This window comes from Vipera ursinii, assembly GCF_947247035.1.
Source record: "Vipera ursinii genome assembly, chromosome: 6".
NCBI lineage: Eukaryota > Metazoa > Chordata > Lepidosauria > Squamata > Viperidae > Vipera > Vipera ursinii.
In genome coordinates, this window is record NC_139515.1 from 76,211,937 (window position 1) to 76,228,718 (window position 16,782).

At 38.5% G+C, this 16,782-nt stretch overlaps 1 protein-coding gene across 1 annotated transcript in view; it reads left to right on the forward strand.

Annotated features, from left to right (window-relative positions):
• Positions 1–16,782, forward strand: part of CACNA1C (calcium voltage-gated channel subunit alpha1 C) — a gene marked incomplete at both ends in the record, with an annotated part of 522,454 nt that overhangs the window by 314,393 nt on the left and 191,279 nt on the right. The window contains 2 exons of the mRNA XM_083366796.1: positions 8,829–8,968; positions 10,227–10,366. Of these exons, the coding sequence (XP_083222922.1) occupies positions 8,829–8,968; positions 10,227–10,366 (280 nt within the window). The remainder of the gene's footprint in view (positions 1–8,828; positions 8,969–10,226; positions 10,367–16,782) is intronic.

The following is a 16,782-nucleotide window of genomic DNA, read 5'->3' on the forward strand; positions in this document are numbered from 1 at the left end:
AGAACTTCTGGTTTGCTCTTTAATAAATAACAAAACCCATATCTGGTGTAGTCATCTACTAAGACAAGTACGTACCGAGCCCCTCCTACAGAGGGTGCCATAGGACCAATCAAATCACCGTGAACTAACTGCAAAACTCTGTTTGCCCTGAGCTTTTCTTACTTACAGGATACACTCTGGACTTTGACTCCTTACAAATAGCACAATCTAAATATGTGTTGTACTGCTTAATGTGTAGTCCTTCCATTAGGTCTCGTATGACCTAAACTAGACAGCACACATCAGTGGAGCCTTCCCTGTATACAAAGGCTCTTAAAGAGACACATACCCTTCTGAGTCATTCCCATCATTACATCTTAAATCTTACATTACATAAGCTGGTTAGCTTTTAAATGAATGCCTTGACAAAGTTGCTCAGAAATTCAGCATTCCATACACATCTGGAGAGCTGGTTTCAAGTAAAATAATCAATCATACTTGAAAAATATACTTTGACAGTTATTAAATAAATAGTGTTGAAAGATTACTCCAGGCTTCGTTGCTAAAGAATCTAGTCTTTTCTTTTATCATCTCTATGCACAAAATATGTGTATGAATCAATAGGGACTAATTCATACTTGAAATGATTCTTATTTCCACCAGATAAAGACTACTCTCTATTGAAAATGGACCTTTGTGGGGAGGTGTTTCATATCCTTTATGTTCTAAGCTTTTAAAACTGGTTTTGTTTGGTTTTCTTTTGATGGAAGAGCAATACGATAACAGTAAATGGAAGCTCTTATCTGCTCCAAAATATGATACAGTAATGGGTAGAGACAGATTTACTCACAACTGGACCATATCTGGGCCTCAGGGAGAGCATAATGACTGCCTCATTCTTCATAAACCAATAAATCTTCATAAAGATTTATTCTAGAAACAGGGGTCCATGGTGCAGCAAAAACATGTTTTATTTAAGCAGACTTGGTAGGTATCGTACTTGAAACCATTATTCTTATGCCATATCCCTCATTGATTCTTGGCTACATTTTGACTTCAATTTGACTGTATGTAGTACTCTAAATTTCTTTGTGACAGAAGGAAAGGCCTTTATTTACTACACTAACAATGTTTCCTGGATAAAAAATAAATCTACTGAATCCTTTGTAGGTTTAAAAAAGAACTGGGCCTCATGTCTCCTTGGCAACAAAATGTGTTTGGAAGCAACCCAGTATCAACAAATCTGCCTCAGAATCTGTTTTATATAGTTGATCCTATAAGTATCACCTTCTGGCTCTGTATTACTAAAGATCAGTTTTATTCATCCTAATTTCTGTTAACCATGAAGTTAACATAATCACACCAAAAAGGATTCTCCCATAACAAATTTGTTGATAACATTTAATCTAGAAATCCTTGCCACCAAGTTCTTAAAATACACCTCACACACTTGAATAGCTGCTAAAATAAGTTGATATAATATTCCACGGGAACATTTTGGGAAATTCTGGTGAAGAACACAGACATTTAAATAAACTGGGTTTCATCTTGCATTCTTGAGTCAGTTTTTGGGATTAGGATAAAGTTATTGGACAAAAACGCCAGCAATGTAGATTGTTACAAATTTGGCAGAGAATGGATAGCTAGGGAGATAATAGCAAAAGTTGCCCAGATTGCATAGCCAGCTAAGAAAGCCCCTTTCATATTCATTCTGTCCTCAAAAAGAATTTTTTAAATCAGCAAAAATTTCTAACAATTATGTTACCCAGTTTGGTAATGAAATGTCTGCAAGAAACCTCCAAGCTCAGAAAACACCAAAACAACCTCAGTAAATTTTTTAACCTTCCCTCTCCCCAACTACCCACTCACCCCAGGCTGAAGTAGTAAAATGCATTGTGTGATGGTAGATGTTTTGAATTTGAATATGTTACACTTCTTCAGTATTTTAATACATTCTTTGTTTCAACTCTGAGATCTAGTTTTGTGGCAAAATAATGCCAGTCAATATTGTTAATATTACCAATACAATGGCATACTTGAGGTTGAAGAAGTACAGGACATGACAATTGAAGAACAGTAATAATAAAATGCACAGTGCATTAATTTACTTGTGAATATGCTGGAGTATATTTTAAAAAAAACAAATGTTGAGAAAACAATTTTCCTTCACTGGAAGGAAGAGGAAGGAAAAACAGGAAAAGTAGGATGATCAAGATTTCTAGGATAAACTAATAATTTGTGAAGCTAAAATAAGTTCTATTCAGTATGGGGTGAAATGGAATCATGAACAAAATCTATGCCATACTTTCTTTCAACATTTAGAGTAATACAAGGCTCCATGTTATTCAAATATAGCATGAATAGATTGCAAGATCTTTATGTTCAGAGAGAGAGAGGATGTACATCTAAAAGAATTTGTTAATTCAGCTAAAATTGGAAGTTGTAAAAGGTACCATATATACTTGAGTATAAGCCGACTCGAGTATAAGCCGAGACCCCCAATTTCACCCCCAAAAACTGGAAAAAGTTATTGACTCGAGTATAAGCCGATCCACCGTTCTGCAAGCCTCCGCCGCCGGCGGAGGCTGGATCCGCGCTCTGCAAGCCTCTGCCGCCAGCAGAGGCTCGATCCGCCATTTTGCAAGCCTGAATACACAGGAATACCCTGTGTGGCCGCGGCTCTCGGGGAAGCCCTGGCTGTCCGCTTCCTCGCTCCACGCTGCCATTCGGGGCCCGCGCGTTCCCCGGGCAAATCACGGCGCCCAGCAGGCGAGGAAACACGCCCGCTCCAGTCGCCCCCCCTTCCCTCAGGAGACGCGAAGCAAGTGACCACCCGGAGCTTACCGAGGACTTGCGCGCGGCCGAGGCTTCGGTGCTTCCAGGATCGCGCGCACCTCTCCCAAGCCGCCGCCGTCCGGAGACCTGCCGAAGTTTGGGGAGGTGCGCGCGCACCTCCCCAAACTTCGGCAGGTCTCCGGACGGCGGTGGCTTGGGAGAGGTGCGCGCGATCCCGGAAGCACCAAAGCCTCGGCCGCGCACAAGTCCTCGGTAAGTTTTTTTGTTGACGAGTATAAGCCGAAGTGGAATTTTTCAGCCCAAAAAGTGGGCTGAAAAATTCGGCTTATATTCAAGTATATACGGTAAATGTAAATTCTTTCTCAGCTAGGTTGCCTTAACTTACATTCTAAGAAGAAAATGGGGCCTAAATATTAGACCCACCCATCCCCATTCAGCTGGACTGTCATGGTTCAAAGGCGGAATAGAACATTCTAGAATTCTCCAGAATGTTGCTCCCCACAACATTTGGTTTTGCAGATTTCTACTTGATGATTTCATGGACCACTCAGATAATTTTCTTGGCAGTAGTGTTGTGTTTATCATCAGCCTCTTTCAGGATTTTAAAAAATTTCTCAATCTAGCATACAGCCCTGATATTCCCTAAAGGTCTCCCAAGGAAGAATTAACCAGGCCAGACTCTGATTAGCTTCCAAATCTGCCAAGACAAACTGCAGGATTCCAAATGCTGCAGAATTTTATTTTGGTATACTGTATCATATGTGTTTTTGCCACATTTAGTAGAATGTGTCTGTAGACTGAATATTGTAACAAATATTGAATAGTTTTTTTTCCTGTGGTTGCTATTAATTACATAAGGAGCAAAAAAGGAAAATATAGGAAACATAGGAAAGGAAAACATGTTAGACAAAGTCTAACATAGACTTAGTAAGATTGGTTAGAAAAGTTTAATTAGATAAGTCTTTTAGTACGTAGGGCAGCATCCAGTGGTACAGACTGAATGTGGGCCTCTGCTCCAGGAAGTTCCGTTGCCTTGGAAAATGGTATAAACATTAGAAACATGACAAAAAGGCATATATTACTTAGAACTAGAAAAGTGGGATGCTGAATTGTGTGTATTAACTTAATCATCCAACTCTTTTACAGGCATATAGTTGCCATACATCACAACTGCACATCTTCAGTTTATTTTAAGATGATGTCTCAGAAATAAGTGCGTCTTAAATGCTAACAAACAAATTCAGCTAGGTTGCCAGCTTTTAAAAGCCATTAATATGTGGGCGATTGGTGATAGATCTCTTGATTTTGTACTCATCCCTAGAAATACTGCAGATATTTATTATGCATCACGTATAGTATAACTACAGAGATTTAAGTACAAACATTTATACAAACTGTGAAAAAATTATTTTCCTTAGTAATTGACAGTTTCGCATCTGAATATGATTGGATGGACAATCTGGATAGATCAGGGCCTTGTTTTTTGAATTAGAGACATTCCATTAATTTTTATTTTGATGCTAAGGAAGAAACCTGGAGAGCCAGTTTGGTCTAATGATTAAAGCACCAGGCTAGAAAACAGGAGACTCTGAGTTCAAGTCCTTCCATATCCATGAAAGCCAGTGGGGTTGATTTGGGGCCAGTCATTCACTCTCAGTCCAACCCAACTCACAGGGTTGTTGTTATGGGGAAAATAGAAGAAAGGGGTAGTAGATATATTTTCTGTCTTGAGTTGTTTGTAAAAATAATAATGGCAGGATATAAACAAACAAAATTAATCTTAGAAATACAGCTGAAAATGAGATAATTTTCCTATTATTCCATCTGAGGAAAGTATTGTTATGTGCCTAGAGAAAGATACTCAATCCAGAGATACATTTAACATTGTAGTTTGGAATATAGAGGGTGATATGACAGCAATCAGAGAATATAACAAAGCCAGAGATTTACTATTTATAATAGTAAATTATAAATTTACTATAAGATTTATAATAGAGATTTATAATAGTGTGCTTCTAACTAGAGAGAATAAATTGATAGGTATGGATATTAAAAATTAAATTCATGACTTAATCTGCCTTTTGGATAGTTCTTATTTTCTCTTCTGGACACTGATGTGTTGCATTGTATAATACAGGTAGTCCTTGACTTACAATCCTTTGTTCAGTGACCGTTTGAAGTTATAACAGAACTGAAAAAAGTGACTTAAGACTGTTTTTCACACTTACGACTGTTGCAGCATCCCCTTGGTCACATGATCAAAATTCGGACACTTGGCAACTGTCTCGTATCTATGACAATTGCAATGTCACAGGGTCATTTTTTTGCAACTTTCTGACAAGCAAAGTCAATGGGGAAGCTGGATTCCTTAACATATGTGCTACTAACTGAACAACTGTAGTGCTTCACTTAACAACCATGGCAAGAAAGGTCTTAAAATGGTGCAAACTCACAAGAAATGTCCTGCTTAGTAATGGAAATTTTGGACTCAATTGTTGTAAATCGAGCAATACTTATATTTTACTTCATGCCTTCAGTTCATACAGAATGATTTTCAAGACCCCAAGTCCTGATCAGCATCCTAGCATGGAACATATTCTTGAGTCTTCCACAAAACAATTATTTAACACATGAAATAAATTAGCAAATGAACCCAACAAAATGTCTACAATGAGTGTTCATATATATAATATAGCATTATTAAGAACAGCAAGACAAAAATAACATAAATATTGAAGATGAATGAGGAAACTTTCAGATGTGGAAAGAATGGAAGACAGCCTGAAGACTCGGTTTATATTTTGCTATATTTGGGATAGGAGAACTATAATTCTGGAGTGAATGATAGGAGCTTGTGGAAGGAACAAAGCCTAACATAAAAAGCAATGTAAGGCATTTGTCCAACATAATTGAAGACTATCTCATCATGGTGATCATTTTTTTAATCAACTGTACGTCAGTGACAATATCTGGAAGTAGTTTGCTGGTTAGGGTGTATCTTTCATAGGACAAGAGAGGAAGTAGATTTCACCTGCTTCCTTGCAGAGAAAGATGAAGTACAATTGAGATAGCGCAGAGAATAAGCATATTCTTTCTTTGTTTACAGGCTTTAAATCATTTCCCTGAAACACCCTGTAATGTTAATTACAATATAGTCCTGAAAATGGAACTGCCGTTCAGATTTTTCCATTGCAATGTTACAGGTTACAGAAGAAGCTTTATATTCTGAGATTAACAAATACAGTGACTGCTTAATATTAAATCCAGATTATCAGCATACAAACACTCTGTTCTTATTTTAGATCCTATTCATCAGTTTTGTACAGCTCATGTCTCAGAATAGTGAGGTGGCATCTCTGCTTTTATGGACATAGGCTTCCAGACACATACGTAGACTATCACCACCACCAACAACAACAACAGAAGAAGGATTTAGGGAACTGCCCAAGATCTTGGTACCTCAATTTACCTATCTCTAGCTTCCTGAAATAATTATGGTTCCTTAAATGGATAAGTTAAACTTCTGAATTTCAATTTAGGCTTTGATCTGCAAACCACAGTTCACTAACATACAACTTTATGCATCTGTCTTTGATCCATCTGTAAACTGGGAATAGATACTAATAGCCAATCACAAAATCCAAATAATTTGAAAAATCTATTGCAACCTGAAAAACTCTTAGTAATACAAATTGTGAGCTAATATTTTAGTTTTTATTAAGAGCCATGACCTTGGATGAACATCTGATCCCAGTGAAACTTTGCTGTATTTTGAGGCTGATATCATATGGTTTGGGTTATGGATAACATTGTGTTCAGCAAAAAAGCCAGCTGTTCTCTTGTAGGCAGCTGTCCTATTTCCCCCTGAGGAGTTAGAGCCTAAGACAGGGGTAGGCAACCTTGGCTCTTTTATGACTCATGGACTTCAACTGGATGGATGTTGAAGTCCATTAGTCATAAAAGAGCCGAGGTTGCCTACCCCTGGCCTAAGGAATCAAGAGCATATGAAAGTGGCAGCTTCTTTAGTGACTACAGCAGATAGATTTGGAAACATCTGCTTTGCACCTCTCAGTAAAGACCAAGGTTCTTTGGTTCTTAATGTTATGGATTCCTTCTTTGGCTTCCTTGCTTTTTCTCTCTCTGGAATAGAGTCACCAGTTATCCTAGAATTAATGGCTGCTTTTGAGGGAATGTTTCTGTGCTCACACATCCAAATAGGAAGCTATCCTATTTCTAGGAATCTTTCCTGGCCGGCTGAGAATCAGCAGAAGCAGTTGATCATTGTTCATGGTCCCATGTGAATATTTGAATAGGGCAATCATATCCTAGCTTCAAAAATTCAAATGACTGTTAAAAGCAGCAAAGCAGTACAAAATCTCAGTTTACAGCCGTCTAATGGCCATCCCTATTTTTATAGCCTTAGCTTGAGCACTAAGGTAAAGTCAGCAGCAGCTCTGTAGCAAACAAAAGTCATGGATATAGCAGCCTATAATCAAATAATCTTGATAGTATGTGGTTTGCTTTCATTCAGGTTTGGTGCTATCTCCTGAAGACTAGGAGATTTTCTTTTCCAGTCCCTGACTGACAAAGGAGTTTATTGCATTTTGGTCATCCATTAACCTGATTTCGCCTGGAAATCATTTTGCATCCAAAGTGAAAGCACATTTTGTAGAAGAAGCATTAGGGAATATGAAGTGTATATGTACTTGTGTGTGTGATATACTGTACCAAGAGAAGAGAGAATGTGGGGGGATGATGATGATGATCTTGAAACTTTATCTACATGATAAAGGGCTCTTCAATGAAGGCTGTGAAACATAATCTACAATAGGGGTGTCAACTGGCGGCCCGTGGGCCGGATGCATCACGAGCAAGCCACACCCACCCTGGCTCCGCAAAGGCAAAAACATTGCTATACATCACGATATGTCACATGAGGCAATCGTGTTTGACACCCATGATCTACCACATGTTCCAGTGCTAGTAAACAGATGTTTTTTAACTTGCCAATCTAGAGCTGAGATAGGGTGACTGACCCCAGTTAGCCAGTAGGCTTCTGTATCTAAGGGAAGACTTAAACCTGGGTTTCCCTACTCCTAGACCAACCCTTTCACCACAGTGTTCCGCTAACCCTATTATGTGTGTGTATTTACATGAATTTCTCACATTGTGATTTTTATTGAATTTAAAGGTTATCAAGATACTCAAATTAGCCTTCAAGACAATTTCAAGGATCAAACAACTGGTTAAAGATGAACCTTCAGAATTAATAAACTGCACCATTACAATGATCCAATAGACACTGTAATATTTCAGATATGGATACATTGAACTGACACTTTTCCTGAAATATCAGAGGTGAAGAATACTGGGAGCTGAACTTAACAGTGATACAGCTACCTTAATTTCTAATCATGACATTTTCACAACTCTTCTCAATAACTCCTCTTCAGCAACTGCTTTTCTCCAAATATATAACCTTTTCCCCACTGGTTGCAAAGCCAAACTTGGAATTCCAAATAATTCAATAATAGACAGTTCTATTTGAATGGAAGTATGGAAACAGCAAGTAAAGAGTTGCAGGAAATAGTTTATCAATGTACTCCTAAATTATTTCTCTCTTATCCTTTCTCTCTTAGAGTAGATTTCCACATTATTTCATGAATTTTTGATCCTGTTGTGCATATGATGCTTTTGTTTGTGCACATTTAAATTTGAAAATTAACCAAATTAAAGTAACTGTATTTTGATTTTCAAGTTGTTTCACTGTAACTGTCTCCATGATTATAGGAGTAGAAGTCAAATATGTGTGGCGGTATTGGATTAGGAAGTATTGCCATATTCTAGATAGCCAAAACCATACAGAGTATACAATTATGTATAAATTATTTGGCTTGCAGTTAGCAATAACAACAGGAAATGACAAACTTATCAAAAAGACAATTGTTTTGACTAGGAAGTGTAGTCCTCTCTTTCTCCTATGATGTAATATTTCCTGTAATTTTCCAAAGTTAACCTCCATGTTCCATGTTTTTGTTTTCTTTTCTCTGCAGGAACGAGTGGAATATCTCTTTCTCATAATTTTTACAGTGGAAGCATTTTTAAAAGTAATAGCATATGGACTTCTCTTTCATCCCAATGCTTACCTCCGGAATGGCTGGAATTTACTAGATTTTATAATTGTGGTAGTAGGGTGAGTATCTATCTTTCAATCTTTAGGAAATAGTTGCTGTTGTTTTATTTTAAAAAAAACCTGCAAAGATATTTGAAAATTTATATTATATTACTATGATGAATACATGGATAAGATAGTACTTCTTCCTGCCTACCCACCCCTCTACCATTGCCTTTTGTAAGAGATTCTATGTTTTTAAAAGATAGCTGTCATGTGGATGCTTAGTGTTTGAAGTATTTCAGATAAAGAGGTGCATGTAGTATGCAGCATCTGAATCCCATACATATCATCATCATTAAAGATAAACATATTTGAGTTGATAGATCATCCTGTGGAACATCATTCCTGCCAAGTTGAGGTTGGCCCCTGGGAGTTGAAGTCCATATATAGTATTTTAAAATTGCCAAGGTTGAGAAACATTGCTTTACAATCTAGAAAGGGTACAGATTGTAGCCAAAAGTATGTGCATTGATTAATGTTTTTGTAAGATTGACTCAGACCTCCATCTTTCCTAGGTCAATAAAATGAGGACCCAGAATGTTGGGGGCAATGTGCTGACTCTGTAAACCACTTAAAGAGTGCTGTAAAGCACTATGAAGCGGTATATAAGTCTAAGTGCTATTGCTATTAGATTGATTCTGTTAAATTTGGCATTGATTCTTCTAAACCTTTTTAGAAACTGCAAAGCATGTCTGGGAATTATGTTATGGCTATCAACTGATATATTTCTAACAGGGCATATGTGCATTTTGTTTACATCATTATTGTACATATAAAGAAATACAAATGTTTTAATCTCCTTGTTCATAGGCAGGATTTTCTGCACTATATAAAGTAGCTTGATTGCTTCTTTCTCCATGCTGTATACCAGGGGTGTCAAACTCAATTTCATTGAGGGCCGCATCAGCATTGCCGTTGCCCTCAAGGGGCTGGGTGGGTATGGCCAGGGTGGGCGTGGCCTACTGGGTGGGTGTGGCTAGAGTGCGTATGGCCTACTGGGTGGGCATGGCCAGCTCTACATCGTTTGCATCAAGGGTGCCTATGGGGGCCTGGGCAGAGTGGGACAGATCTGAGGGTCTTTGGTGGAAGGAGGGTCTCTGGGCCAGGGCCAAGGCAGTGGGGGCCGTTCCCTCACTGTTTCCAGGATGGCTTCGCAGGCCGCATGAAACCACTTTGCGGGCCAGATCCGGCCTCCGGGCCTTGTGTTTGACATGTCTGCTGTATACTAACCATTTTGTTGTTTTGTTTTGTTTTTCATTCCTTTCCCTTACTGCAGGCTTTTTAGTGCAATTTTAGAACAAGCAACCAAAGCAGATGGGGTAAATTCGCTGGGAGGTAAAGGCGCTGGATTTGACGTTAAAGCACTTAGAGCTTTCCGCGTACTACGCCCTTTACGGCTGGTATCTGGAGTTCCTAGTAAGTAACCAAGTTGTGTGGGGGGGAGGGTTGTTGTGGTTGGTTTTAGGAGCAAAAGCTGATACTGTGAAAAGACACTGAAAGAAATAATTTAGAGAAATATTCCATCCATAATGTGAAGACTAACTTCAGGGCTAAGTAAATGTTGCTCATAACTAAGATTATCATTCTCGTCCAATAATTAAAAAGAATAAGGTTGAATGTCAGGTAAGAGAAACAGATTATTGTAAGAGTGGAGTGCTATGTGGGTCATGTGAGACTGAGCTATGATATGAAATAATACATCAGTTTAAAGTCCTATGAAATGAAGATGAAATCATTATAATGAATCTACTTGTAAATTAAATCAGCGTGGCTAGTGAGATGCTGGCTCTGAAGCTGATGCTTATTAATAGTCTCACAAATGGCTAACCTGATGAAGAAATCTGCCCATGCAATGCATGCTTGTTCTTCAGTGCAATAAGACTGTTCTTTCTCAAGAGTCTGCACATTTGATTAATCATTTTAATACAGTGAGGTGATAGGAGCATTATTTCCTGTCTGGTATTTTATTATTATTTATTGTAACACTCCCCCCACACACACTCAAATGGTTTAAGATTTTTTTTATTGATTGCTTAGTTAAAATACCGTTATTTATTATGCTGCATTGCTAATCTCTCACATCTGGTTCTAAGAAAATGCATGGAGGGATGGTACAATATAAGCTAGAATTCTCAGTCCTGTTGAACATCTGTATGAAGTCGCTAACTGAGCTCATCTGGCAGTATACTGAGGATACCCGGCTTTATATCTCCATCAATGGCCACCCAAGAAGATGCCATGGAGATTCTATCTTGTTGGTGCTCTGGGAGCTTGGATGAGGAAGAACAGGCTTCAGCTCAACTCTAGCAAGATTGTGAACCTCCAATTTCTGGAGATTTTCTATATTTGGTTCAGATGGTTATATAATCACCAAAGTGGTACAAAGATTCTCAGAGTACTTTTTGATCCTCTTTAGCATAAAGTTCTCTGCATATTGCAACACCTGCTACTTTTCTTCTCAATAGAAGGGAATATTTGTAGCTCAGGAGTAATTTTTGAAGTCCTTGGTGCTCTCTGAGCTTGGTTATTTAATTACAACAATAAGGTAATGTCCTCAGTGCTACTTCACTGGACTTCTCACTTTTCCTTTCACAAGCACTATGTGGCCACCAGAGCGATGCTGCAGAACTCACTCTCTACACAGGCACACCTTCAGCAGATGTGCGATGATGCCTTGTCATGTACTGTAGAGAGGACAGATATTACAGCAACCTTAGAAGCCATGGATAGGCCTCTTGAGTCCTGAGGGTGAACCCTACATTTCAAGTTCTATTAACACCTGAAACATCAGATTCAGTTGTCAGATAAATATAAGTCTAAACACCCCAATGATGATGCTGTGAAGATGGAAGAGTATAAAAAAGCTTGATATTAGAGACCGAAGTCCTTCAAGACATAAAGAATAATAGCTGCTTGTCACAAGCTCCATTGCCTTCAGTGATAGCCATGCATCCACTGCCTTCTACCTTAGTGCTTTTACTGCTTTTGGATAATGTCTGATGCCTCTTCAGCTCCTGAAATCATACAGTTAATTACTACTCCAACTAAATCCTAAGGACCACCCATGGAGATCACCCTTTTTTCCACTTACTCAAGATGTTTGTCTCTACCTAGAGGAATTGCTGTTTATAGTTCAGGACTAGAAGCAAGTGTTAAGCAACTCCACATCAGCCTTGGTGGAGCAGTGGGCTAATGCCTCCTTAAGTAACACCAGCTGCCTGCAATTAGTGCAGGTTCGAGTCCCACCAGGCTCAAGGTTGACTCAGCCTTCCATCCTTCCCAGGTAGGTAAAATGAGGACCCAGATTGTTGGGGGCAATTAAGCTGACTTTGTAATAATGCCGCTTGGGGGTGTGTGTGAAAGCCCTAATAAGCAGGCATATACATAGGATGAAGGCTACTGCTAAGCTTGTAAGCCGCCCTGAGTCTTCGGAGAAGGGCGGGATATAAATGGAATTAAAATAAAAAAATAAAATAAAAAACTACAGGGCTGGTTTTGGAACATTATATTGGCTTTGATTGGCTAAAGACCACTCAAAACATTTTCCAGCCTTTTCCTTCTTTTATTTCTACTTCTGTAACTGCGGTCTCTCAGGACCCACTTCCTCTATTTGGGTAACCAGCTTCCCTATCCAACATGTCCACAAATCCTCAACATTTCCCCCCATCTTCTGAATGTTCCGGAGAAAGCTAGATAAATTGTAAACCTAGTGAGGGAAACCCCAAAACAATTGCTTCCATGGAAGTTTTGCAGTTGAAACTTTCTGCAGAGTAGAAAGAAATCATCTCAAGTCTGGATGAGTTGCTGGGGATATTTCTGTACTGCTTAAATTTGAATATCCTTGCTTTCTCTCTTGACTGAAAGAAATCACTTTGGCAGAAACAAAGGATTTTTATGTAATGCGGAAACAGAACAGGCTGTTGCCTTATTGTCGCAGTGTTTCTCCCAGTGAATTATTCGTACATTTTTGCTTTTGTTTTTTCTACAACTATTAGAGACTCTTCCCTTAAAGACTATTTTCATTTTTTCCTCACTTTTTTCCTCAACAGACCATAGAGTTTTCAAAGCTTTGTTCTGATGGAAGGATACATAAGATAATGTCTAAAACATTAACATTATTTATTTTCTTCATTCCATCTGGTTGCCCCTGTTTTTTTTAATAATGATCATAGCCATGAGAGCTTTGCCAAACGTTCAAGTGTGTTTTGGAATGGACTGAATTGTTCTACCATCACCTGTCCAACTGTTCATCCTGAACCTGTTTGCAGCCCTAGTCTGTTGCTGCTCTGACAACAATTTCTCCACATTGAAGGCTCGTGTTCTTCTTTCCCACATAATGTCAGCAAATCAGGGCTCATCTGAATATATTTAATGTCAAAAGATATGTAGCAGATAAACTAACATAACTAATGATAGATAAAATTCATTCAGAGGAATACTAGATTTTATTGCATTGTCCTCTTTCTGAATAACGGAGCCCAGCTTGTTTTTGTGTGGTGATTCTAAGATTCATTAGCTTTGATTGTGAGCATAAAGCTGTGCAGGAATTGTTCTAGATAGACATTTATAAAGTATGAGTGATTTGGGGCAATTTGGCATCAGATTTCATATGTGAAAATATCCTTTTATCCTGTGATTCCATGGATAATAAGCAAGCAAAAAATGTCTAATTATAATGGAAATAAATTGTACATATTAACACTTTCTGTCACAAAGTAGTCATAAAACTACATAGAGTGTATACGGACAACAGGAATGGCTGCTAGCCTTTACCAGTTAAGCAACTGTTTGTTGCAGAACAATAAGTAGAGTTTTTGTCAGAAGATGATTAAAAAAATAGAACATCTTGCTTGTTCACCAAAAGGGCATTTCTAAAATGCTGCTTTTCAGCTATTTGGATTCCAAATGGCTGGTCGTTCAAGAAGGTTATCAGCAGTTCTGTTTGATCACATGTTGTGGGCATTAAATATGGCATTGAAGCACAAACTGGCAGTTGAATTGTTTTCTGAAAGGCAATGATATGACCATGTAAATGTTTCTAGAGAATAGTAAAGGTAAAGGTTCCCCCGCACATGCGTGCTAGTCGTTTCCGACTCTAGGGGCCGGTGCTTATCTCCGTTTCAAAGCCGAAGAGCCAGCGCTTGTCCGAGGACGTCTCCGTGCCAGCATGACTAGACGCCAAAGGCGCACGGAACGCTGTTACCTTCCCACCGTAGTGGTCCCTATTTTTCTACTTGCATTTTTACGTGCTTTCGAACTGCTAGGTTGGCAGAAGCTGGGACGAGTAACAGACGCTCACTCTGCTACGCGGCACTCGGGATTTGACCCGCCAAACTGCCGACCTTCTGATCGACAAGCTCAGCGTCCTAACCCACTGAGCCACCGTGTCCCTCTTCTAGAGAATAAACCTAAACAAATCTAGGCTGTAGATGCATGAATGGGAGAAACTGCAATTGCATGCCTATATTGGCTTTATTGTCCCAAATACTCTACTACTCTAGTGTCCAAACCTCTGCCTTTTTTATCATATTCTGAAAGGAAATAATTCCATGTATTCTTTGAATTTTTAATATTTATAGAAACGTTAAACTGGGAGCACAGAGGGCTCTAGTGTGGGTAGATGTTCTCATTTAGGAGGAAATATTCAATTCTGTATGGAAGAACTCAACTTAGAATTGCTAAAGTTGGATTTGTATATGAAAAAACAGTCAGAAAAGTAAGTTCCTACTGACAAAGTATAGAGCTATGTTTCCCAGCCAAGGATTTCCAAATGTTTAGACTTTAAGTCCCCAGCAAGCATAGCCATTCCTGAAGTTGAACTCTGCACAATTGGAGGGTGTTCCAGTTGGGAAGCACTGGCCTGGAGTGTGTTGTGACATATGGAATTGAGATTCATTTGAATCTGAGTTCTAAATTTGTGCTAGAAGTATACTGCAGTTCAAAAACGCAACAGTGCATTCACCCTTCATACGTTGTATTGTTTAGCAAGAATTAAGAAACGTGATTGTTCCCCCATTACACAATTCAAGCATTTATTAGAAGCAATACCAGTGGTTATTTAAAAATAGGTTAATAAGCAGTTACAGCAAAGTACTGGGTGTATTTACCCAGGTACAAGTCTCAGTATGTTCATTATGGCTGATAAATGTAATTAGGATTGCAGTCTTAAGTTTATACAGCATGGAAGATTGTAGTCTTCTACACTGAGATTAATTGGTCATCCAAGGAAAACCTTCCAAAGAATTCCACTGCATATCTGTTATTGCAATCAAAGGGATTTAAAGGTACTACAGTAATCTTTGGCTGGATTACACTCTAAATTAGTTGATAGGAAAAAGGACTGATTGATTGATGAGCATAGGTGAGACAATATTATATGAAAAGGGCAGGAAAATAGGTGATCATAAGAAAAATGTAAACCATTCATCCCTTTTTCTTTTCATTGTAACAAATCATACTTTTATTTTACCTTTTGCATTGCATAAGCTTCTTTAAATTCATACTTTGTGGTTATGTTGTAAGGTTTGTCTGCCTATCAAATACTATCATGTTTGGGGGTTTTTGGAAGATAACGAGCACATCATTCCTCAGATTTGTGTGAACGGAAGCAATCTATAGTAGCAACTTACAGCACTGCGTTTGATGTTAGACCCTTAATTTCAATAGTCTCTTAGAAAGATGTATTTCTTTATTGTGCCAAAACATGTCAATAATAAATCTTATGGTCTTTTGTCAAAATAAATATGAACAAAATATACTGATCTCTCAGTGCAATTTTATGCATGCAAGATCGCTATCTGAATTTGATATCCTCTTATATGCTGTAAATAACTTTATATGTGACAGACTGAAGGGCTTCAATGGTATATGGAGGTAGAGTCTTGTTCCTGATGGATGGAAGGTGAAGAAGCTATTCTGATAATAGGTATCCGGATGCTATATTACCTTTAAAAAACCATTAAGTATCTGATGCTTCAATAATAGATACTTCAGAGCACACAAAAGGATCATACAAACCTTGGCCACTATCATGTTGTCAAAATTAATTCTTGTTGTGGTATCAAAGGGAGGAAACTTTCAGAATAGTGATTGAAATCTACTACTAAATCCCCTGATTAATTGTTCTAACTGTTAGAAAATTTCTTCTTAGTTCTAGGTGGATCCTCTCCTTGATAAGTTTCCATCTATTGTTTCTTGTCCTGGCTTCAGATGCTTTGGAGAGTAGATTGTCCCCTTTTTCTTTGTGGCAGCCCCTTAGATATTAGCAAACTGCTATCATGTCACCCCTTCTTTTCATTAAACTATTATGAAATTATGATGCTGCTTCAATATTTCTTCAGTTTTTAAAGACTTTAGATGTCCTCCATCATGTCTGGGTAAACAATAAGCCATTTTAGTCTAGTGGTTAAAGCACCAAGTTAGAAACTATGGGGGACTATGAGTTGTAGTACCCCTGTAGGCGTGAAAGCCATCTAAGTGGCCTTGAGTCAATCACTCTCTAAACCACAGGTGTTAAACTCGCCACGTCATGTGACGTGTCGTGACGTATTGCAACTTTTTTTGTATTGCTGGAGTTTGAGTGGGTGTGGCCTCCATATGATGCAACCGGCCCATAGGCTGGCAGTTTGACACCCCTGCTCTAAACCTTCTCACAGGATTGTTGTGGGTAAACCAAGAGGAGGAAGGAGTATTGGGTATGGTCACCTAAATGAGAAGGTTGGATAGGAAATAAGGAAGTCAAGAAAGTGGATTGTTCCGAATGGGCCATTGAGATCTATGTGATTAGATAGAAAGTTTTCTGCCTTTGTCAGTATGCCAGCACTACATCACTC